The sequence below is a fragment of the Onychostruthus taczanowskii genome, unplaced genomic scaffold (assembly GCF_017590055.1).
Source record: "Onychostruthus taczanowskii isolate IOZ18803 unplaced genomic scaffold, ASM1759005v1 scaffold20, whole genome shotgun sequence".
Lineage (NCBI taxonomy): Eukaryota > Metazoa > Chordata > Aves > Passeriformes > Passeridae > Onychostruthus > Onychostruthus taczanowskii.
Genome location: NW_024499240.1, coordinates 7,070,996 through 7,095,438, shown reverse-complemented (window position 1 = coordinate 7,095,438; position 24,443 = coordinate 7,070,996). Strand labels below are relative to the sequence as shown.

The window sequence follows — 24,443 nt, the reverse complement described above, 5'->3', positions numbered from 1 at the left end:
GCTGAACTAGGGAAAACACTGGGAATGGTTAAAATCTGGGAGATAAACCATTTTGTTAGGACTTCCAGGGCTTTGCTGCAGTCTTGAACATTCAATTGGTCGCAAGAGGACCCGCGGATACCAGCCTTTGTGGCTCCCAGTGGCTTTTTCTTTTTGATATCCAGAAACCTGTGAGAGTACAACTGCACCATCAGTCAAGGAACAACATAACATTGTCTGTACACCCACTGGTACTGCTCACAGGCTGTGTTATCATTGAGAAGGAAAAGAACTGCACACACTGATCCAATAATGCATTGAAAAATTGAAAAAAAATCCCTAAGCATTCTCTAAGTTCAGAGTGTAAGTTTAGAGTCACTGAGATTACATGGGTATGGTTCAGCTAAAGGAATTGAGTTGCAAGGCTTTTTGATGATTTTTAATTAAAAGCCCCATGGACAAGGATGTCATTCAGTCTAATCTTACAGTAGGCTGAAAATTAGGAATTAACCTGAGTTAACAAAAAATGTCTGTGTATTAAAAACAAAAAATGTTTTAAGAAACCTTCAATAGGGACAGCTAAGAGCCTTTTTGGTTATTCAGTCAAGGAAAATTACTAAACAGCAAGGCATAGTTCTATGCAAGCAGAAGACTGGCTGTAATTTAGATATCTTCCATCAAAAATGTATCTGTTTCTTTTAGAACCCCCAGTTGAATTTACTAAACCACTTGAGGACCAGACTGTTGAAGAGGAAGCCACTGCAGTACTGGAATGTGAAGTTTCCAGGGAAAATGCAAAAGTTAAATGGTTCAAAAATGGAGAAGAAATTCACAAATCGAAGAAGTACGATATCATTTCTGATGGCAGGGTCAGAAAACTCATCATCCGCGGCTGCACACTGGATGATGCAAAAACATATTCCTGTGATGCTAAGGATTTTAAGACATCATGTTTTCTCAATGTGGAGCGTGAGTAATTCACAGTTTTCTCTGAAATGTCTGGGTGCTGTAAAGGCAATGTACTTGTGTCTATGACTGGCAGTAGTATCTATGTTGGCATTTTTTTACTTCTCTAACATAGACTTTCCTCTTCTAACAATTTTCTATTCTCTTACAGCTATTCGTGTCGACTTCCTGAAACCCCTGACTGACCTTGAGGTTAAAGAAAAAGAATCTGCTCGGTTTGAATGTGAAATTTCTCGTCCAAATGTCAAGGTCCGTAGTGACACTTTAATCTCAGTAACTCCTCCAGCTAGAGGGGAAAATTTTGTTGTATTGCTATAAAAGAACACACTGAAATCTATGATGATGTTAAAACCGTGTTAATTTGTTCTGAAACAGGTGAAGTGGTTTAAGGATGGCATGGAAATTAGAAAAGGCAAAAAGTATGACATAATTTCTAAAGGTGCAGAACACATTCTTGTCATCAGTAAATGTGTCTTTGATGATGAAGCTGAATATTCCTGTGAAGCAAAAACAGCTCGAACTTCTGGCCTACTTACAGTGATAGGTAAACACAGTGTTTTAAAATCTAATATGTGATCAATAAAAATGTGAGAGCGGGATTTTTTATGGCAGGCTTTAATCATCTTTTGAAATTCTTTTTGCAGAGGAAGAGGCTGTTTTCACAAAAAATCTTCCTGATCTTGAAGTAAATGAAAACGACACTGTAAAACTGATCTGTGAAGTTTCAAAGCCTAATGCCGAAGTTACTTGGCTTAAAGGAGATGAAGAGGTGCCTGATGGTGGTAGATTTGAACACATTTCTGATGGTAGAAAGAGAATTCTTGTTATACATAATGCTCATCCTGAAGATGCTGCGAAGTACACTTGCAAGCTCCCAAGCTCTAGTACAACAGGAAAACTTACTGTACATGGTAAGAGTGCTCCTTTGGTAGGCTTGTATCCTGGAAAAAAAATTAAAACATTTGAAAATCAGTAGTAATACACAACTTGGTTTATTCCATTCACAAGTAAAAAAATAATATATATATCTACAAAAATGTTTCCTTTCAGAACTTGCAGCAGAATTTCTTACCAGACCACAAAACCTTGAGGTGCTTGAAGGAGAAAAAGCTGAATTTGTCTGTTCAGTATCCAAAGAAGCCATTACAGTACAGTGGCTGAGGGGTGACACAGTCCTGGAGCCTGGTGATAAGTACGACATCATTTCAGATGGCAAAAAGAGAATGCTTGTGGTTAAAGAATCTGTTCTAGGAGATACAGGAATGTATACTGTCATGGTTGGTGAAGCTAAAGCTACAGCACACTTAGCAGTGATTGGTAAGCTTTATTTTATCAATGTGTAGGTGCTTGTTTTGTTGCATTCTTTATACTACATGATGTCATATTTCTTCTGTTTTCTCAATTTCAGAAAAACTCAAGATTATAACTCCTCTTAAGGACCAAGAAGTTACTGAGTGCCAAGAAATTATCTTCAACTGTGAAGTCAATAAAGAAGGTGCCAAAGAGAAGTGGTACAAAAATGATGAGGCAATATTTGATAGTGCAAAGTACATTATTGTTCAGAAGGGTGTAGTCTACACTCTCAGAATCAGAGATGCAGAGTTGAAAGATCAAGCTACCTACACCATCTCCTTGACAAACCAGAGAGGTGAACACGTAAAAAGCTCTGCTGACTTAAAAGTATTAGGTAAATAACTTGCACTACATTAAAATAATTTCATCACTTACATTCAACTTTTTATGAGGATGTAAAAATGTTTGCTTTTTTGTCAGAGGAGGATCTCAGAATTGTTGAGCCCCTTGAAGACATTGAGACGATGGAAAAGAAAACTGTCACATTCTGGTGCAAAGTCAATCGCCTTAATGCAACTCTCAAATGGACAAAGAATGGAGAGGAGATCACATTTGACAGGCGCATTTTGTACAAAATTGATAAATTCAAGCACTCATTGATCATTAAAGATTGTGGGTTTGTAGATGAAGGTGAATACACTGTTACTGCTGGACAAGACAAATCAGTTGCAGAGCTTCTCATCACAGAAGCACCAGCAGACTTCACTGAACATCTTCAGGACCAGACTGTCACTGAATTTGATGATGCTGTCTTTACATGCCAGCTTTCCAAAGAAAAAGTCAGTGTAAAATGGTACAGAAATGGAAGAGAAATCAAAGAAGGCAAAAAGTATGCACATTTTATTATGCTTCTGAATGTGCTAAATATGCTTGTTTTGCTTTATTGCTTCATCTAGAAACTAAAATGCTGTCTATTTTTCTCCTCCATAAAGATACCAGTTTGAAAAAGATGGAAATCTGCATAGATTAATCATAAAAGACTGTAGACTAGACGATGAGTGTGAATATTCCTGTGGAGTAGATGACAGGAGATCTAGGGCAAGGCTTTTTGTTGAAGGTATGTGTAAAATTTGATGGGATTTATTTCAACATTATTTCATAATAGTGTAAACAGTAAACAAATAACACCGAATAAATTAACATTTATTTCAGAAATCCCTGTTGAGATTATTCGACCACCACAAGATATTTATGAAGCTCCTGGTGCAGATGTCATCTTCATGGCTGAGTTGAACAAAGATGGTGTGGAGGTCAAGTGGTTGAGAAACAACATGATTATCATCCAAGGTGACAAACATCAGATGATGAGTGAAGGAAAGGTCCACAGGCTGCAGGTGTGTGACATAAAGCCCCGTGACCAAGGGGAATACAGATTTATCGCCAAAGACAAGGAAGCTAGAGCAAAGCTTGAATTAGCTGGTAAGTTGCTTGTTTTGTGCTCTTTTTATAAAATCTTAGATTCGTGAACATAGTTTAACTAAATTGATTTTTGCTCTTTCAAGGAGTTGAGCTAAAATGAATACACAGTCAGCCTGAGAAAAGTGTTAAACTATTTGAGGATTTTTTAACGAGTCTGTTAAACTATGTGAATACGAATTTACACAACAAACATTTTTTATTAAACCATGCTGATCCAGCTGTTGAGGAAAACCCATCACTTTTCAATGTGTGTATGCCAAAGAGCAAGACTTAAGATTAAAGGAGATTTAAGCTCTTAATTAAGTCTTTGATAAACAATGAAAATTATTTGGCCTACTTATTTAAGTCATATTAGACATATAATTCTTAATTTGTCTATTTTACAGAGTAGTTAAATTAGTTCTCAAATAGCAACTCCTTCTTTTCTGGTTTTTTAGGAGGACACAGTACATACCAACCAGCCTGTATTTCTTTCTCTGGAGTTGTCCTACGAGTATATGAAAGATTTCTTTAGAGTTTACACAGCAGATCCTTACACTTTTCTGTGTCTGCTTCCTTACTGACCGCACAATTATATCAATTTTTGTATACATATATATGCAAGTAATGAACTTTTCACATTCATCTTTCTTAGCTGCACCTAAAATCAAGACTGGTGATCAAAACCTTGTGGTTGATGTTGGGAAACCTTTAACTATGACTGTCCCATATGATGCCTACCCAAGAGCAGAAGCGGAATGGTTTAAAGCAGGGGAAAGTCTGCCCACAACAACTGTTGATACAACAACTGACTGCACTACCTTCAAAATTTATGAAGCAAAGAAATCAGATAAGGGAAGGTACAGGATTGTGCTTCGAAACAAACATGGCCAGGCAGAAGCATTCATCAATGTAGAGGTCATTGGTGAGTACTCGTATTATTAAAACCTTGCTTACCATTATTTCACAGAGTAAAAAGCCTTTATTGAGGGGGAAGCCCTCTGCTTCCCCTCATGGGAAAGCTGTAGATCATATTGAGGTCTTCCCTCAGACTCCTCTTCTCTAGCCAGAGGGAAGACAATCGATGCAATGCCCTGAAGTATTGTCATATCTTTAATAGATGTTCCAGGTCCAGTTAGAAACTTGGAAGTCACTGAAACTTATGATGGTGAGGTTGGTCTCGCATGGCAAGAACCAGAAAGTGATGGTGGAAGCAAAATCATAGGCTATGTCGTTGAAAGACGTGATATCAAGCGTAAGACCTGGATTGTGGCCACAGATCGTGCTGAGAATTGTGAATACACTGTTACTGGACTTCAGAAAGGAGGAGTTGAGTACCTCTTCCGTGTCAGTGCACGCAACAGAGTGGGCACTGGTGAGCCAGTGGAAACAGACACACCTGTGGAAGCTAAGAGCAAATTTGGTGAGCAGAAGTTACAAAAAACTCAGTGTTTCATGGTTTCGTGAAAAAAAAGCAGTACAAATTCTAACAACAGGAAAAACCTACATGCCTTCTTTTTACCTTTTCCTCCTAAAATAAAATGCAGATGTTCCCGGTCCTCCTCAAAATGTAGAAGTTACTGATGTGAACAGGTTTGGAGCCACACTCAGCTGGGAGCCACCTGAGGATGATGGAGGATCCCCGATTACTGGCTACGTTATTGAACTGCGTAACAGAGCTACCATCAGATGGGAGCCAGCTATGACCACGGGAGCTGATGAACTGACAGCTGTCCTGACTGATGTTGTGGAAAATGAAGAATATTTCTTCAGAGTAAGAGCTCAAAACATGGTTGGAGTTGGCAAACCAAGTCCTGCTACACGTGCAGTAAAAGTCATGGACCCAATTGGTGAGTATGCAAAGTATGTATAATTATGATTGTGTTATGAGACAGGAGCATTTTGGGTGCCACATGTGCAGGAAGGTTCAACTGATGAACATGTGTGCTGCAAATACTGTGTAGAGTTATATTTTCCCTACTTTTGTCCTTCAAACCTAGCAGGAGTACCTTGCTACCTCTTGGTTTGGTAAGGACTGCAAATATTTTTTCTCTGAAGTTAGGATGCAACCTCAATTTAAAAAATCAGTTTAGAAAAAGCTGTGCAAAGGCTTTAAAAAGCATACTGTGAGATAGAAACAGTTAATTTGCAGAACCATGCTGCTTTATCAGTAGCATAAATCTATTTGTCTCAAATTTTTTTCAGAGAGACCAAGTCCTCCCATTAACCTTGAGCACTCAGATCAAACGAAGTCATCAGTCCAGCTCACATGGGAACCCCCTCTCGAAGATGGAGGAAGTCCAATCTTAGGCTATATTATTGAAAGGCGAGAGGAAGGAACAGACAAATGGATTCGTTGTAACCCAAAACTAGTACCTGCTCTTACTTTTAAGGTAAAATGTTCTCTTAATCAACAGGTAAAATGTGTAGATCATCTTTAATATGAGGTAGTAAATTATTGTTTGTGCATTTTAGGTAACTGGGCTGAAACAAGGATCCAGTTATTACTACAGAGTCTCAGCAGAAAATGCAGCTGGTGTGTCTGACCCAGCAGAGGCTATTGGGCCATTAACTGCAGATGATACTTTTGGTAAGCCGCATGCCATTTTTAAAAAACAATTAATCAGATAAGGCACACAAAGTGCATCTTATGGGTAATATGTGTATTTTTCACCAGATAACTGGGTCACCTTAGACATTTGAAATCGTAAGCTATTTGTCCTCCATTATGAATTTTGCAAATAATTATCTGTACTATGAGATAGAGCCATGTTAGCTTGCCTGAGGAGCAAGGCATGACCTTTTGTCTCCTGACCTACCTTTGTGGGAAGTGAGAGGTAAGAGAAGGAAAGAAAGGCAAAGATCCCAAAAAAAATGTAAATAATGCAAAGTTTTTGCATTAAAAGGTAAATTAGATGTCATACATGGTAATACTAATCTCCCTTACTATCTCACATATTTTTAAAAAAACCCAGAACATTTAGCCAGGAGAGGTAGGGAGTCATAAGGCAAAGCTAGGTCCAGATAGGCTGAGATACAGCAAGCTAGACCTGCAGGCTGATATACAGACAGAATCAGCCTCTCAACACAATTATCATTAGCCGTGTTCATAACATCTCAAAATAATTTATTGAATCCTCTTTCCATTTTTTTCAGTTGAACCTACAATGGACCTAAGTGCATTTAAGGATGGGCTGGAAGTTATTGTACCAGAGCCAATCAAGATCCGTGTTCCCATCACTGGATACCCCGTGCCAAGTGCTACGTGGTATTTTGGTGACCAAGTCTTAGAAGAGGGTGATCGTGTGAAAATGAAGACCACGGCCTCCTTTGCAGAAATTGTAATTACTCCAAGTGAACGCCCAGACAAGGGAGTTTATTACTTGACATTAGAAAACCCTATGTCATCTGTTACAGGAGAAATTAATGTTAATGTCATTGGTAAGTGAACATGTATATATTTTAGCAGTAACACTCCACATTTGTCTTGTTAAAATCTAATTAGGTTAATAATGTATAATCTCACAACATCCAACCAAGTACATTAAAATACAACTAAAAACTAGAAATCCCTCCTCAAAAAACCTCTTTCTGGTAGATACATTACATAGAGATCATCTCTAAACACCAGTTACAAAATAGTACAATTTCTCTGACTTCTAGCTTGTCCAAGTGCACCGAGAGAGCTCAATGTTTTAGAAGTACTCAAGAGTACAGTGCAGCTTGCATGGGAACCTCCAGAAGATGATGGTGGAAGTCCAGTTACTGGCTATATAATTGAAAAACGTGAAGTAAGCCGGAAAACGTGGAGCAAAGTAAGTTCATTCTTTTTCATTTAAATTTCTCTATTATTTTCACACGTGCTACTGAGTTTTTTGTCTTATTTTTGTAATCACTCTTTGGAAACAAATTTTAAAAACACATTGAAACCTTTCTTCTCTTTAGGTTGCGGATCATATTGTCGACCAAGAGTTCACTGTACCTGACCTCATCCAAGGGAAAGAATATTTATTTAGAGTATTTGCGTGCAATAAATGTGGCCCTGGAGAACCTGCATATATTGATGAACCTGTAAATATGTCAATACCAGCAAGTAAGCATATTTGAAATTTTGCTGATTTTCTTCAAAGTAAGATATAAAAATAATATTATCTTCCTTAGACTGGTTTCTAAGACCCCATATGTTTTTAATTTTTAATAGCGGTGCCTGACCCACCAGAAAATGTTAAATGGAGAAATCCAACATCAAAAGGAATCTTCCTAACATGGGAGCCTCCCAAATATGATGGTGGTGCACGCATTAAGGGTTATCTGGTAGAAAAATCCCAACGTGGCACAGACAAGTGGGAGATATGTGGGGAGCCTGTTATTGAAACAAAGTAAGTAAATCGACACAGTAGATAAATTCTCTCAACTAATTGTGCCATCCTCACCACTCTAAATATTTGATTTTTTTTTTCTTTGCTTTGACAGAATGGAAGTAACAAAGCTCAAGGAAGGAGAGTGGTATGCTTATAGGGTTAAGGCTTTGAACAGAATGGGAGCAAGTAGGCCAAGTAAGCCAACTGATGATATTCAGGCCATTGATGCAAAAGGTAACTACTTCACTTGCTAAATTGCCATAGCTGCTTTATTTTTACCAGTCTCTGAAATACTGTTTCGCTAACAAAATTTGCATTCTCTCTTAAATCAGAGGCTCCAGAAATCTTCTTAGATGTGAAGCTTCTTGCTGGACTTACTGTGAAAGCCGGAACTAAAATTGAGCTGCCGGCTAAAGTAACTGGAAAGCCTGAGCCCCAAGTTACTTGGACCAAGGCTGACAAAGTTTTGAGACCTGACAACAGAATCACCATTGAAAGCCAACCTAATCATTCTACAGTCACTATTACAGACAGCAAGAGGAGTGACAGTGGAACCTATATCATAGAAGCTGTAAATACCAGTGGACGTGCTACTGCTGTTGTTGAAGTTAATGTTCTTGGTATGCATGTACTTTATGTTTTTTATATAAATCATTAGTAATGTACCAAGGTATGCAAGCAGAAAATTAACATTCATGTCTGGTTCTCTACAGATAAACCTGGTCCACCAGCTGCATTTGATGTAACAGAAATCACAAACGAATCCTGCCTTCTAACCTGGAATCCTCCACGAGATGATGGGGGTTCTAAAATTACCAACTACGTCCTTGAGAAAAGAGCTACAGACAGTGAAATATGGGACAAGTTGTCATCGACTATTAAAGATACAAAATTCAGAGCTACCAATTTAACTCCTCATAAAGAATATGTGTTCCGAGTCAGTGCTGAAAACATGTATGGTGTTGGGGAGCCAGCACAGTGTAGCCCCATCATTGCCAAATATTCATTTGGTTAGTTAATTCAATTAATTATAAATTATTGCAGTATTTCAACAGGAAGGAAAAAAAAAAAAAAAACTCTGACTGATGGTTTTGGGTTTTGTTTGTTTGTTTTTTAATTAATTTATACAGATCCGCCAGGCCCTCCAACAGGTCTCAAGCCCACAGAGGTCACTAAAGATTCAGTCACTTTAACATGGAATGAACCAGATGAAGATGGTGGCAGCCCCATAACTGGCTACTGGGTTGAAAGATATGATCCTGAGCAGGATAAATGGATAAAATGCAACAAAATGCCAGTGAAAGATACAACATTCAAGTAAGACTATAGTCACTTTAGGGTGAAATTGATCACAGAGACATAAAAATGTAACAGTAGCTTTTAAAATAAGTTTTACTTTGTTTTTATTTTTTCCTAGTTTCCATAAGTTGTGATCCAACTACCCCTGGTGGCTTATTTTTTAATTAGTTTTAATGAGGATTATCTTTACAGAAGAACTATTCATCTTGTTTTTCTTTTAAATGTTATGCTCAATAATTCCTGTGCTTAATAATTCCATATTCTAAAATGGCAGAGACATGGTCATCCCAAGTCTTAAATTACCAAAATCCTTAGCTTTTTTTTCTCCTGATAGTCTTATTCACTAAAAACCATGGAACATGCAAAAATCCAAGCTGGTTCTCAAAACACTCATTTCTGTCATGGTGCACCATTTTAATGTTAACAATATGTTGACATCATTACCAGTAATTTGGGTATTTTTAGATTTTCTAAGTTATCTGTGGTATGAAAAGGGGAGAGAATAATGTTTTAGAAATGAATTAATGCCTAGGTTTGGTTTAATCAAACTTAATTTTTATTTCCAGAGTTAAAGGTCTTACAAATAAGAAGAAGTATAAGTTCCGTGTCTTGGCAGAGAATCTTGCAGGACCTGGAAAACCAAGCAGGGAAACAGAGCCAATCTTAGTGAAAGATCCAATCGGTACAATAAACACATTTTTTAATGGTTTAATTTAGCAACAACAATAACAAAAAATTGTTTTCAATTACATAATTAATACTGGACTCTTGTCTAGATCCACCATGGCCTCCTGGAAAGCCAACTGTGAGAGATATTGGCAAGACATTCCTTACCCTGAACTGGACAAAGCCAGAACATGATGGAGGGGCAAAAATTGAATCTTATGTCATTGAGCTGTTAAAGACTGGAACAGACGAATGGGTGAGAGTGGCTGAAGGAGTTCCAACAACTGAACACTTCCTCAAAGATCTTATGGAGAAACAAGAATATTCCTTTCGTGTGAGAGCTGTGAACAAGGCTGGCGAGAGTGAGCCCAGTGAGCCCAGTGACCCTGTGCTGTGCAAGGAGAGGCTCTGTGAGTACTGTTTCAGAATGTGCTGCTACTGCAAATACAGTCTCTGACTTTTAAAAAGCCCCATGTCTGCCTGTCTTTGTCAGTACTAAATGAACTCTTAGAAGGCTTATGAAGTGCTAAAATCTGCCCTACTTCCGTTCAGGAAATGCAAAGTTTTAATAGTCTTGGTGTATCCCCTGTCTTCCATGATCTTTCATGAGAATTGCAACATCCTGGTTTACTTTTTTCTTTTCCTATTTTGCAGATCCTCCTTCACCACCCCGATGGCTTGAAGTTATTAATATTACTAAAAACACAGCAGATCTGAAATGGACAGTACCAGAAAAAGATGGGGGTTCCCCGATTACCAACTACATTGTTGAGAAAAGAGATGTAAGGCGGAAAGGCTGGCAGACAGTTGACACAACAGTGAAAGATACCAAGTACACAGTAAGCCCACTGACTGAAGGCTCACTCTATGTGTTCCGTGTGGCTGCTGAAAATGCCATTGGACAGAGTGACTACTGTGAAATTGAAGACTCAGTGCTTGCTAAAGATACTTTCAGTAAGTTTCAAATTGCTTACTGAGTGGTCAGTAGCTCACATGTCACAAATTCATAGTCTTCTAATATGTGCTTTTTTTTTTTTTTTTTTTTTTTAACCTTAGCAACCCCTGGGCCTCCATATGCCCTTACAATAGTTGAAGTGAAAAAAGGCCATGTTGATTTGAAATGGGAACCACCTAAGAATGATGGTGGCAGACCAATTCAAAGGTAAGGTCATTTTAAGTTTGTGTAGGCTCCTGTAGATAAACATCTTTTAACAAGTGAAGATGTTTCTCTCAAAATATTTAAATTTTAAATTGAAGCATTTTATATTAAAAATGTGTGGATGAATTTAAGAGAAGCCGTGTGGTCAAAGCAATGAAGAGCTTGATTTTAAAATGTAGAAATTATGCAAATAAAATACCTAATGTGCCTGAACAGTGAATGTGTGTCAACATCCTCAAAACAGCATATAATAATAAGGAGCTGTGAAAAAAAAAATAACATGTCCATAGTCTGCAGTTCCTGCAAAATAATAACCACTTAAAATCATCTAGCACGTAGTATGCTTGCATTTTCCTTCTGCCTTTGCTTGTCATTCAAACTGTATACACTCATCTAAAATGAGTCTTTGCATTTAATTTTCCTCTTTATAACACTTTTCAAACAGACTGTTTTACTCCTTCCCAATCACAGAAAGCGCATCTTAAACCAAGAAACTACTACAGACATCTGCCTGAAGAAATAGAAGTCACTCAATTTACATTACTTTCCCATAGTCTGTCCTATGCAGAATTTTGACAGCCAAGTAATAGTATCTTCAAATATTCTCAATGGATTGACCACTGACATCCAAACTAGCAAAGATACAAGTAGAGCTTGGAGGTTCTTTTGCCTCTGCAGCTCTCTAAAACCTGGGAACACAACTCAGTTCAGTTCTAAAACACAGAACAAAGTTCAAGAATTGACACTCAGACCTGGGTCTGTCAGTGATGTCAGCCCTATTAGGGTCTGAGACCTACTAGGACTAAGTGGCTAAAGTATGAAGTTCATTGAATCTATTATCCATTATTCTCTTTACTTTTTCACTGTCTAAACCATTCTAATCTCTTTTAATCTATTTTCTTGAAGAAGTCTGAAGTGTTCCTATTTCAAGTGCCTCATAGTATTTTCCCCGATCTCTTCAGGTACGTTATTGAAAAGAAAGAAAAGCTAGCTACTCGCTGGGTAAAAGCTGGGAAGACAGCTGGTCCAGATTGCAATTATAGAGTGACAGATGTCATTGAAGGTACAGATGTACAGTTCCAGGTCCGTGCAGAAAATGAAGCTGGATGTGGTCATCCCAGTGAACCAACGGACCTTGTTCATATTGAAGACCCAACAAGTAAGCAGAATAATACAGTGTACGAATTTTAGAAGCAGTGTACTGTTCTGGGAGAAAAATCACAAAACCCTTTTCCATTTCTGCAGGCCCTCCTTCACCTCCTCAGGATTTACATGTCACAGATGCAGGCCGAAAGCACATTTGCATTGCATGGAAACCTCCTGAGAAGAATGGTGGAAGTCCCATTATTGGATACAATGTTGAGATGTGTGAAGCAGGAACAGAAAAATGGATGCGAATCAATTCTCGTCCAATTAAAGATCTAAAATGTAAAGTAGAGGAGGGAGTTGTTCCAGACAAAGAATATGTGCTGAGAGTCAGAGCTGTCAATGCTGTTGGAGCTAGTGAGCCATCAGACATCTCAGAAAAAGTTGTTGCCAAGGACCCAGACTGTAAGAATAGATTCCTTTTTCTGTTTTATTTTTTCAAATCTGCAGAACTGAACAAAAGAATGATGTTTGGCAACCTTCTGATAACATTAAACTTACCTTTACAGGTAATCCAACCATTGACCTGCAAACTCGTGACATTGTTGTTGTTAAGGGACAGAAGCTAAGTATCCCTATACCCTTCAGAGCTGTTCCATCACCAACTATAACATGGCACAAAGATGGCAAGGAGTTGAAAGCTGGTGACAGAACAACAATGAAGAGTGACTACACCTCTGCATTGCTTGAAGTGATAGACAGCGTTCATGCCGATGCTGGTGTTTATACTATCACACTGGAGAACAAGCTGGCATCAACAACTGGCTCAGTCAATGTCAAAGTCATAGGTAACTATGTTCTTCCATTCTGAGAAGTATGCTTATCTTCACTTGGGCCCTGCAGCTGACAGAAGACAGGGCTAGAAAGATACGGTTTCTGCCAGGCAGGCAAATCACTTCAACTCAGACACATGTAGATTGATGTTATGAAGTACCATGAAAAAACACTTTACCTCAAGTTGCTCTAACTATTCAGTGACTGCTCAAAGCCCAATTATTTTTAAAAGTTAGCATATAAATATAAAAATTATTTAAGAATTCTGACTATTTTTCATCTTTGGGAATAGAAATTCATATAGATGCTGTGTAGTCCACATTTGTGGTCTTTGCTTTCTGCAAAGCAAAGAAATGAAATATAATTTCATATTTGTAAGAATACACTTTCACATCTATTTAATTAACCGATTGTTTCATTCTTATTTAAAACAGGTCCACCTGGACAGTGTAAAGACATTAAGGCAAGCGAAGTAACTAAGAATTCTTGCAAAGTATCCTGGGAGCCTCCAGACTTTGATGGTGGTACTCCTATTTTGCATTACGTTCTGGAACGCAGGGAAGCTGGTCGTAAAACATACATCCCAGTCATGTCTGGTGAAAATAAGCTTTCATGGCAAGTCAAAGACCTTATTCCAAACTGTGAATATTACTTCCGTGTTAAAGCTGTCAATAAGATTGGAGGGGGTGATTATCTTGAACTAAGAAACCCGATCATTGCAGAAGACCCAAAACGTAAGTTTGTCTTTCTATTAAATAATTTAAAAAATTTAATTTTAAATAAAATATTCATACTCTCTTTTCTCATACGATCCCTCTTTTGATCTACTCTTTCACAGAGCCCCCAGATCCGCCTGTCGACCTTGAAGTCCATAATCCAACATCAAAATCAGTTACTCTTACATGGAAACCACCCCTGTTTGATGGGGGAAGCAAGATTATGGGCTATATAATAGAGAAGCTTGCAAAGGGCAAAGAGAGGTGGGAGAGATGCAATGACTATCTGGTACCCTTACTAACTTACACGGTGAAAGGCCTTGAGGAAGGAAAGGAGTATCAGTTCCGTGCTCGTGCTGAGAATGCTGCTGGCATCAGTGAGCCTTCTCGGATTACTCCTTTTGTGAAAGCTGTGGATCCTATTGGTATGAATTTTTCATTAAACCATTTGTATTAATTGCCATATATCCTCAGACATATTGAAAGATTCTACACTCCATTTGTCATTCTTTGTTATTACAGAGGCTCCAAAAGTCTTCCTTGCTGCAAACCTACAGTCTGGCCTTGAGGTGAAGAGGGGTGATGAGATCATACTTGAGGCACATATTTCAGGGTCACCCTATCCATCTATTACTTGGCTGAGGAATGATGAAGTTGTCAGACCAGAGGATATAAAGAAGAGAGTAACAGCACCTATAAAGAAGAAAGGTGAAGCTGAAGAAGAGAAACCTTTCCAGCTTTCACTGCCAGAACGTATGAGTGTTGACAACCACAAGGAAGGAGAGTCTATACTATCAGTTCGTGACTCCATTAGAGCTGACCATGGCACATTTACAATTAAAGTAGAAAATGATCATGGAGTTGCAAAAGCCTCATGTGAAGTCAATGTGTTAGGTATGTAAAGAATGTCCTCAAAACACCCAGTTGTTCTGAGTATTAGGAAAAAAGTGCACAAGTTGAGTGCTCATAATTTTTCTTGGTTTGCTAACAGATACACCTGGGCCACCAGTCAACTTTGTATTTGAAGATTTGAGGAAAAATTCTGTCCTTTGCAAATGGGAGCCTCCCCTTGATGATGGTGGAAGTGAAATCCTAAACTATGTACTGGAAAAGAAAGACAATACAAAAGCTGAAATGGGCTGGGTCACTGTCAGTTCAACACTCAGGCATTGCAAATTCCATGTAACAAAACTGATTGAAGGAAAAGAGTATCTATTCCGTGTATTTGCTGAAAATAGAGTTGGAGCAGGACCACCATGTGTTTCAAAACCAATGACAGCTAAAGATCCTTTCTGTAAGTTTTAATTTTGAAAAACAACATTTACAGAAAACAAAGTGTGAAACTCTAACAGACTGTTAGAGTACTCAGCTTTATCTGTGCATATGTTTCCCAGAAGAAATTTGAGCTATGTGATAATTATTGCACATTTTAAACCATTGAAATACAGAGAACTATCAAAAATACTATAATTTCAATAGTAAACACATAAGAATGATGATCACTGTCATAAATCTTTACCCTTAAAACACTTAACATCTGAACAGTGACATTCTCTGTGCTTCATAGACTAGTGTTCTTACCAAAAAAGAGAACCATTGTAGATTTGCTTACTGATCACCGTTAGGAATCAAAGGTTCTAAGAGAAGAAAAACTATGAATTAAAATTAGTAATTTCTTATATCTTAGTTCTCTCTTAGCTTTGAGTAAGCTCTGAAGAGACAGCAATGATGGCAAAAACCACCTTTTTGTTTTTCAGCACCACCAGATGCACCTAACAAGCCTGATGTGGAAGATGTAACCAGCAACAGTATGCTGGTTAAATGGAATGAACCAAAAGATAATGGCAGCCCTATCATAGGATACTGGATTGAAAAACGTGAAATCAATAGTACTCATTGGGCTCGGGTCAACAGGAACCTTGTGAATGCTCTGGAAGTAAAAGTTGAAGGACTGTTGGAAGGTTTAACTTACATCTTTAGAGTGTGTGCTGAAAATGCAGCCGGCCCTGGTAAATTTAGTCCACCATCAGATCCAAAAACTGCACAAGACCCAATAAGTAAGTGGCTTAGCAGAAGCTAATAGCAGACAGTTGACAAGATAGGATTCATAGCCTTTAACTTTGATTTACACTTATTTGTTTATTTATTTATTCATTTATAGTGCCACCTGGTCCCCCGATTCCAAGGATTGCTGACACAAGTGCAACTTCCATTGAGCTAGAATGGCAACCTCCTGTGTATAATGGTGGTGGAGATATCACTGGTTACCATGTGTACAAACAACTGATGGGTGTAAATGAGTGGTCACGCTGCACAGCAAAACCCATTAAGGTCCTGCAGTTTACTGTTGGAGAAGTGAGGGAAGGTGCAGACTACAAGCTCCGTGTTACTGCACTCAATGCGGCTGGTGAAGGACCACCTGGGGAAACTGAACCCACAACAGTTGCAGAACCTAAAGGTATTGCGACTGCATTATTTTTAAGATATGTCCAGCTGCTTAAAAGGTGGGTTTGAATCCCTCCCTTCAACTAATGAACTGTTTCTCTTTCTTCCACAGAGCCTCCCACTGTTGAGCTGGATGTTTCTGTGAAAGCAGGCATTCAGGTCATGGCTGGACAGACTATTAAAATTCCTGCTACTGTGACAGGGCGTCCTGCTCCCACCATTTCATGGGCTATAGACGAGGGGGAATTAGACAAAGATCGAGTTGTTATTGAAAATGTTGGCACAAAATCTGAGTTAACCATTAAGAATGCATTGAGAAAAGACCATGGAAGATATGTAATTACTGCTACCAATAGCAGTGGTTCAAAATCAGCAGGAACCAGAGTAGAAGTATTTGGTAAGAAAAATACTTTCTCACATTAAATAACCTTTTCTTTTGGTCAGTATAGGCTTTACCTTACTTGTTTGATTTTGTTTTTCAGATGTTCCTGGACCGGTCCTTGACCTAAAGCCAGTGGTCACAAACAGAAAGATGTGTTTGCTTAACTGGTCTGATCCTGAAGATGATGGTGGCAGTGATATCATAGGCTTCATTGTTGAAAGGAAGGATGCCAAAATGCATACATGGAGACTAGCTGTAGACACAGATAGATCTAAATGTGATATTACAGGTCTAATTGAAGGGCAGGAGTATAAATTCCGTGTTAGTGCCAAGAACAAATTTGGTACTGGTCCAGCTGTGGAAATAGGACCCATTCTTGCAGTTGATCCATTAGGTAAGATGACTCATTTTACAGGGTTTTTAAAAAGAAAAAAAAATTATTGTCAGATTAATTAGACAATATTTTTGTCTTTCCTTCTGTACAGAAAATGTGTTAATTTTTCAACTACATGGATAGCCATCTACTTTAGCTTCATTACTTCAGTCAGGTTTCTGAATCAGTTCTCTGAAGCTAGTGTTGTTCTTTACATAGCAAAATACTGGTGCCTACTGAGACACTACTTATTACCTTTTTCTCCACATACATGAGAAACTTTATACAAGCCATAATCATACTCAGATCCTTTGTGTGTAAAAACTATGATTTTAAAAGGCCAGAGCCACTGCATTCTTATGATTTAAAATTCTCTGATGTTTTAATTTTTTCTTATTGTAATTTTTCTGCGTTAATAGGTCCTCCAACAGCACCTGAGAGGTTCATGTACACAGAGAGGACGAAGTCATCCATTACACTTGACTGGAAGCCTCCACGCAGTGATGGTGGTAGTCCCATCTTGGGATATATTGTTGAGAAGAGGAGACATGATTCAAAAGATTATGAAAGAGTTAATGCAAGGCTCTGTCCAAAAACATCTCTTCTCGTTGAAAAGCTCGATGAACTTCATATGTATGAATTCCGTGTGAAAGCTGTCAATGAGATTGGAGAAAGTGAGCCATCACTGCCCCTCAATGTAGTTATACAAGATGATGAAGGTATATCAACTTTAAAGAAATCCATATAAATATCCTTAGAACACTTTCTCTGTTTCATCTCCATGTTTACTCTGTCACTTTCCTTCTTTTCAGTGCCTCCAACTGTTACATTGCGTTTGGCCGTGAGAGGAGATACTATCAAAGTCAAGGCAGGAGAACCAGTTAACATTCCTGCTGATGTAACAGGCCTGCCAATGCCGAAGATTGAATGGGACAAGAATGAAGTTTTAATTGACCAAACGTCCAATGCACTTAAGATAACCAAGGAAGAAGTATCTAGAACTGAGGCAAAAACCGAACTCATCCTTCCTGCAGCAGTGAGGGATGATAAAGGCACTTACACTGTGAGAGCTACCAATCGTCTTGGCACTGCATTCCGCAATGTGCATGTCGAAGTGTATGGTAAGGATGCAACATTTTAATGAAATGACAGCTAATAAAATACCTTTGCCTTCTTTTTAATGTAGTTCCATGCTCTACTGTTTCATACAGATCGTCCTTCTCCACCAAGAAATCTTGCGGTTTCTGATATTAAAGCAGAATCATGCTATCTAACATGGGATGCACCTCTTGACAATGGTGGTAGTGAAATTACCCATTACATTATTGAAAAACGTGATGCTAGTAAGAAGAAATCTGAGTGGGAAGAAGTTTCCAAAGGCGCTGTTGAGAGAAGATTTGGGGTAATTTATAAAATATCTTTATTACATACTTTAGTATGCATTAAAAATAAAATTATTGCATATTTAATGCAAACTGCATAGGTATCTGTGCTCATGCTCCATTTAGACTCGAGAATTACTGGATGAATGTTTCCCATCTATGTACTGTGTTATCCCTCATGTGACAAAAGAAATTGTTCATTTTACTACTTAACCTTAGCTGAGCTAGAGAGAAAACACCTTCCTTTCTATTTTCCAGAATTATCCACTTTTTTACCAACTGCAAGACCAAACGTTATGATGTCTTTATTTATGTTCACTCCTATGCACATGAAATAAGAGTATGCTTAGGACATCACATAGAACTGTGTAGTACATAAACATAGGTATATAAGTCAGACTGCAAGATAAAATTTAAATTCAAAACTTACGCTTAATTCCAAATAAGTTGATTCTGAAAGTAGCCAAGTATTGATTTAAATCCTCTTTTTCAGGTATGGAATCTTGCAACAAATGAAAAATACCAATTTAGGGTCCGGGCTGTAAACAAATACGGAATAAGTGATGAATGCCTCTCAGAAAAAGTTGTCATTAAGGATCCCTATGGTCTTCCTGGACCTCCTGGAAAGCCAAAAATTTTGGATCGCACCAGATCATCTATGCTGGTGACTTGGGAGCCTCCTTTGGACAATGGTGGCAGCCCAATAACTGGCTATTGGTTGGAAAAGAGAGAGGTGGGAGGTGTCTACTGGGCACGTGTCAACAGGGCTCCAGTAACAAAACCATCAGTAAAAGGTCTAGAGCACAATGTGCTTCGTTTGGCTGAAGGTGTTGAATACCAGTTTAGAGTTATGGCTGAAAATCTTGCTGGAATTGGCCCTCCCAGTGAACCATCAGATCCAGCTTTGGCAGCAGATCCTATATGTAAGTATATTATTTGTATGATTGTGTTAGAGGACTGTATCATAGCAGAAAAAAAAAAATGTGTTTCTATGACTTTTTAAAAATTTATTAATGAAAATTATTAATAATGAAGTATTAATGTACTAACATTAATCAAAGGCTTTGTTCACATTAAACCTAAGAATATATTGACACAAAGTTTCTGATTTTAAAAATTTAAAAATAATTAGCTTTAATTTTAATTTTTTACCTCTTGTATATACCTAATACTGTGATAACCCAGGGTAGGCATTGCCAAATAAACTTCAGTTCAGAATGATATTTCTATATTACCCTTTTACTTTACTGTTAAACAGTTCAATCTTTATGCCTTGTACCTTAAGTATCCCTTGCTAACGTGGGGAATCTGTGTAATTAGTATGCACATTCCAAGATTTACACTTTATATACAGGCAAAGAAATGAAAATACTTGCATTCTTCTAGAAACCTAACTAGAAAAATATGGGAAGACACTAACACTCAGGTAATTTTTACTTGCTCTTGTTTTACCAGTTGTGCCTGGTCCACCATCATGCCCGGAGGTCAAAGACAAAACCAAATCATCTGTAGCGCTTGCATGGAAGCCTCCTCAAAAGGATGGCGGGAGTCCTATAAAAGGATATATTGTTGAAATGCAAGATGAAGGTAGTACTGATTGGAAGAAGGTGAATGAAGGAGACAAACTCTTTCCTACTTGCGAGTGTGTTATTCCCAACTTGAAAGAGCTCAGAAAATACCGATTTAGGGTGAAAGCTGTAAATGCTGCTGGAGAATCAGAACCAAGTCCTGCAACATCAGAGATACCTGTCCAAGATATTCTAGGTAAGAGTTCTGAGAACTGATTTAGGTATTTTTATGTAAATGCCACTTACTGTTATGAATGTTCAAAAAGGATGCCAAGCAAGCCAAAGTCAAAACATAATAAACAATTATATACAAGAATGTAGCAAAAGACCGACACACTGGTTTGAACTGTCACTATTATGTCCATTCCCAGGCAATGCTCCATCAGGAAACTGATGAGCACCTACAGACATACTAATGAAATTTTTTTTTCACCTACACACATACTAATTTTATTTTTTATAAAAAATTTACAGCAATGAATTTTTCTATTTGTATACTTCCCAATTTTCTATTTGTATGTCCAGCCTTTCTCACAAGAACATGCATTCCACATGTTTCTGGGGTATTTCAGCTCAGTGATGATGGAATTTTGCTTTCAGTAGTTCTTAAAATTCATACATTTAAATATTTTTGCAGAGGAACCAGAAATCTTCCTTGATCTTGGAGCACAGGATTTGCTCTCTTGTCGTGCTGGCACAACAATTAAAATCCCAGCTGTTATCAAGGGTCGTCCAGTTCCAAAAACATTTTGGGAGTATGAAGGAAAAGCAAAAACAGCAGCAAAGGTTAGTAAAAGTAATAGGTTTTTTTTTCTACACCTCTCTCTAGACATTTAAGCCTATTCCCTTTTACATTTATATTATTTCCATTTTTTTGTAGGAGGGAGGTCATAATGTACCCGAAGAAGCTCAGGTAAAGCGAGCAATTTTTTTAACCTCAGTATTGTTGCATTTTTGAAACATAAATATTCAAGGTTGCTCTATAACTTCTTTTTGTTCTTATAATATGCAGGTGGAAGCAACTGATACACGTTCAGAGATTATCATCCCTGACTGCAACAGAAGTCACTCTGGACGATACAGTATTACAGCAAAGAATAAAGCAGGACAAAAGACAGTGCATGTCAGAGTTAATGTGCTTGGTATGGCTTGCATATATTAAAGTATCTAGATGTTAGGGTTTAGTCTTATTTTTCTACATGCTTATGTAAAATTGTGTCTGTTGTGCTTTTACCTTAATAGATGTCCCTGGCCCACCAAAAGACCTTAAAGTAAGTGATATCACAAGAGGTAGCTGTAAACTCTCATGGAAGATGCCAGATGATGATGGTGGAGATAGAATCAGAGGCTATGTTATAGAGAAGAGAAATATTGATGGGAAGGCCTGGACTAAAGTCAATCCAAATTGTGGCAGTACTTCCTTTGTTGTACCTGATCTCATAACTGGCCAAGAATATTTCTTCCGGGTACGTGCAGAAAACCGTTTTGGAGTTGGCCCTCCTGCAGAAACCATCCAGCGGACCACAGCCAGGGATCCAATCCGTAAGTAAAATTAAAGTCAAACAAATCCTTTAAAACCACATGGTACTGTATGGTGGATTTATTCACTCTTCTGTTTTGGTTGTGAAGATCCTCCTGATCCGCCTATTAAACTGAGGATTGGCCTTGTAACCAAGAACACAGTGAGCCTGACATGGAAACCACCAAAGAATGATGGTGGAGCTCCTGTTACACATTATAATGTTGAGTGTCTCCGCTGGGATCGTACTGGAGAAGTGAAAGAGTCTTGGAAGCAATGCAACAGACGTGATGTGGAAGAAACAAAGTTTACTGTTGAGGATCTTGTAGAAGGTGGAGAATACGAATTCAGAGTCAAAGCTGTAAATATAGCAGGTCCTAGCAGACCTTCAGCCACTGTTGGCCCACTTGTTGTCAAAGACCAGACATGTAAGTAGCGATACTAGTAAATACAAATACCATTTTAAAATTGTGAAGTATTTTTGTATGCTATTTTTTTAACATTTTGTTGTAGGTCCACCGTCTATTGAGCTCAAAGAATTTATGGAAGTTGAAGAAGGAACAGATGTCAAAATTGTGGCCAAGATAAAGGGTGTACCCTTCCCCACATTAACATGGCTAAAAGCTCCTCCAAAGAAACCAGATGACAAATCACCAGTGGTGTATGATCAACATGTCAACAAGATTGTTGATGAAGATACTTGCACTTTATTGATCCAACAGTCTCGCAGAAATGATACAGGCTTATATACTATAACAGCTGTAAACAACCTGGGAACTGCTTCAAAGGAGATGCGGCTGAATGTTCTGGGTACATATCAAGAACTCTTACAATTATTACATTAATTGATAACATTCATTTGATACTTGATTAATTCTTCTTTCTTAAAATGTATCTTTTAGGTCGTCCTGGACCTCCAGTAGGACCTATTAAATTTGAATCCATTTTGGCTGATAAAATGACAATATCATGGCTTCCTCCATTAGATGATGGTGGTTCTAAGATTACAAACTATGTTATAGAGAAAAGAGAAGCAAATAGGAAGACATGGGTGTCTGTTACTAATGAGCCTAAGGAGTGCATATTCACTGTTCCCAAGCTGATGGAAGGCCATGAATACGTGTTCCGCATTATGGCACAAAACAAATACGGTATTGGAGAACCTTTGGATAGTGAGCCAGAAACAGCAAGAAACCTTTTCAGTAAGTAGAAATAAGCTTTCAAGTTATGTCAGTTGTTTCCATATGCTGATATGCATACAGCTTCTGTTAAATACCACTACTCTTTTCTCTCTTTACTAAGTTTTCTAGAATAGCTTGAAGAGTTTTAGCAGTAGTACCTGGTTCTTAAAAGCACGTGTAGTGCTTAAAATATTTTTCGCCCTCTTTGTGTTATATTAAAGCACAATCTCAATATTTTTAATGTTTAAATATACAAGTAAATTTTTATTTGATGAGATTCAAGTTATTCTATTGTATTGGAGACATTATTAATGTCTTGGACCATAAAGAATCCATTTCCTACCTTCAGTTTGGAAAGATAAATTATACAGAAAAGCTCATACCTAGGAGGAATGTTAGGCTGCCAAGAGAAAATGGTTCTTAAAACAGCAAGTGTTAGGCTGAGCACTAAAATGAGGTAGTGATCCAGAAAGGCTAGAAATAAAAGATTTTGACATTTTTTATTTAGAGGAAAGGCATTTAATTTTTCACAGAATTATATGTACCTGAATAGGGGTGAGAAATTGAAAGAGGAAAGAGATCTTGTGCAGATGGCTAATTGCCTAGTGCAATGGCAACCAAGTGAGTGCATAGCTCTTCTGCACTCTAGCTATTTCTGTGTAATTTTAGCATATTTTTTACAAGCCGTGTGTGAATTTTTTTCCCTCAGCTGTCCCTGGACCTCCTGACAAGCCAACAGTTAGCAGTATAACACGTGACTCAATGACAGTGAACTGGGAAGAGCCAGAGCATGATGGTGGCTCTCCTATTACTGGTTACTGGTTGGAGCGCAAAGAGACCACTGGAAAGAGATGGACCAGGGTTAACCGAGATCCTATCAAGCCTATGACCCTGGGGGTTTCATACAAAGTTACAGGCCTTATTGAAGGCTCTGAATATCAGTTCCGTGTGTCAGCTATCAATGCGGCTGGTGTTGGCCCACCAAGCATGCCATCTGATCCAGCACTTGCTAGAGATCCTATTGGTAAATATTTTAAATTACTTTTTTTCTGAATTTGAAAATATTCAAACAAGAACATATACTACATCTTTATGCTGTATGATTATATTTTTCAGCCCCACCTGGCCCTCCTATACCAAAAGTTACTGATTGGACAAAGTCTTCTGTAGACTTGGAATGGACTCCACCAGTAAAGGATGGTGGCTCAAGAGTCACTGGCTACATTGTTGAGTTTAAAGAGGAAGGAAAGGAAGAATGGGAACGGGTAGGTGGAAAACCACTACAAAATCAGCACTTCTTCTCTCTGTGTCTATCAATATTAATTGCTCCAGAAAATTTTTCTTTAAAATTTTTTGCTGTTCAAGTTATTTTCTAAAAGTTTGTACCATAATTATCTTTGTATATTTAAAATACAAGACCAAGCTTGACCTTCCTCAATATGAAGTTAACTGTGCAAATACTAGATACAGAATTTTGCAATTTTTATTTAAAGATGTGGAAAAATATGTAGGTAATACATGATAAAAAACCACAGAAGATCAAGTTAGAACTGTCAGAAAAGTAACCCTCACTCATATCAGATGATGCCAAAGCATTTACAACTACTATGTTTCTACATTTTCATCATTTTTTTCAATAGTGCATTACTGAAAATTTAACTGGTGCACACCTTGGGTATTTTTTGTGTCTCCATAAATACATGGATTCCTTTTATGTAAAACCCACATTTCCAATACTGTTTCCAGTTGAAGAATATATTGGATTTATATTGGATT

The 24,443-nt window shown here is 37.9% G+C and overlaps 1 protein-coding gene across 50 annotated transcripts in view; it reads left to right on the top strand.

The window, feature by feature from the left end:
• TTN (titin) overlaps positions 1-24,443 on the top strand; it is a 238,064-nt gene that overhangs the window by 148,454 nt on the left and 65,167 nt on the right. For all 50 annotated transcript variants that reach the window (XM_041403525.1, XM_041403521.1, XM_041403519.1 and 47 more), the window contains 51 exons: positions 682-948; positions 1,097-1,194; positions 1,321-1,489; positions 1,590-1,856; positions 1,996-2,262; positions 2,354-2,632; positions 2,719-3,127; positions 3,231-3,355; positions 3,451-3,717; positions 4,352-4,621; positions 4,817-5,119; positions 5,244-5,546; positions 5,902-6,089; positions 6,172-6,286; positions 6,853-7,137; positions 7,360-7,511; positions 7,642-7,789; positions 7,898-8,075; positions 8,170-8,291; positions 8,390-8,677; positions 8,771-9,067; positions 9,188-9,374; positions 9,923-10,038; positions 10,133-10,432; positions 10,677-10,976; positions 11,079-11,184; positions 12,144-12,340; positions 12,427-12,732; positions 12,837-13,115; positions 13,536-13,835; positions 13,940-14,242; positions 14,340-14,711; positions 14,809-15,111; positions 15,575-15,874; positions 15,979-16,275; positions 16,375-16,659; positions 16,745-17,038; positions 17,437-17,736; positions 17,830-18,138; positions 18,229-18,419; positions 18,893-19,322; positions 19,855-20,163; positions 20,605-20,753; positions 20,848-20,880; positions 20,980-21,109; positions 21,210-21,509; positions 21,597-21,914; positions 22,000-22,296; positions 22,389-22,688; positions 23,377-23,691; positions 23,784-23,932. In XM_041403525.1, the coding sequence (XP_041259459.1) occupies positions 682-948; positions 1,097-1,194; positions 1,321-1,489; positions 1,590-1,856; positions 1,996-2,262; positions 2,354-2,632; positions 2,719-3,127; positions 3,231-3,355; positions 3,451-3,717; positions 4,352-4,621; positions 4,817-5,119; positions 5,244-5,546; positions 5,902-6,089; positions 6,172-6,286; positions 6,853-7,137; positions 7,360-7,511; positions 7,642-7,789; positions 7,898-8,075; positions 8,170-8,291; positions 8,390-8,677; positions 8,771-9,067; positions 9,188-9,374; positions 9,923-10,038; positions 10,133-10,432; positions 10,677-10,976; positions 11,079-11,184; positions 12,144-12,340; positions 12,427-12,732; positions 12,837-13,115; positions 13,536-13,835; positions 13,940-14,242; positions 14,340-14,711; positions 14,809-15,111; positions 15,575-15,874; positions 15,979-16,275; positions 16,375-16,659; positions 16,745-17,038; positions 17,437-17,736; positions 17,830-18,138; positions 18,229-18,419; positions 18,893-19,322; positions 19,855-20,163; positions 20,605-20,753; positions 20,848-20,880; positions 20,980-21,109; positions 21,210-21,509; positions 21,597-21,914; positions 22,000-22,296; positions 22,389-22,688; positions 23,377-23,691; positions 23,784-23,932 (12,572 nt within the window). The remainder of the gene's footprint in view (positions 1-681; positions 949-1,096; positions 1,195-1,320; positions 1,490-1,589; positions 1,857-1,995; positions 2,263-2,353; positions 2,633-2,718; positions 3,128-3,230; positions 3,356-3,450; positions 3,718-4,351; positions 4,622-4,816; positions 5,120-5,243; positions 5,547-5,901; positions 6,090-6,171; positions 6,287-6,852; positions 7,138-7,359; positions 7,512-7,641; positions 7,790-7,897; positions 8,076-8,169; positions 8,292-8,389; positions 8,678-8,770; positions 9,068-9,187; positions 9,375-9,922; positions 10,039-10,132; positions 10,433-10,676; positions 10,977-11,078; positions 11,185-12,143; positions 12,341-12,426; positions 12,733-12,836; positions 13,116-13,535; positions 13,836-13,939; positions 14,243-14,339; positions 14,712-14,808; positions 15,112-15,574; positions 15,875-15,978; positions 16,276-16,374; positions 16,660-16,744; positions 17,039-17,436; positions 17,737-17,829; positions 18,139-18,228; positions 18,420-18,892; positions 19,323-19,854; positions 20,164-20,604; positions 20,754-20,847; positions 20,881-20,979; positions 21,110-21,209; positions 21,510-21,596; positions 21,915-21,999; positions 22,297-22,388; positions 22,689-23,376; positions 23,692-23,783; positions 23,933-24,443) is intronic.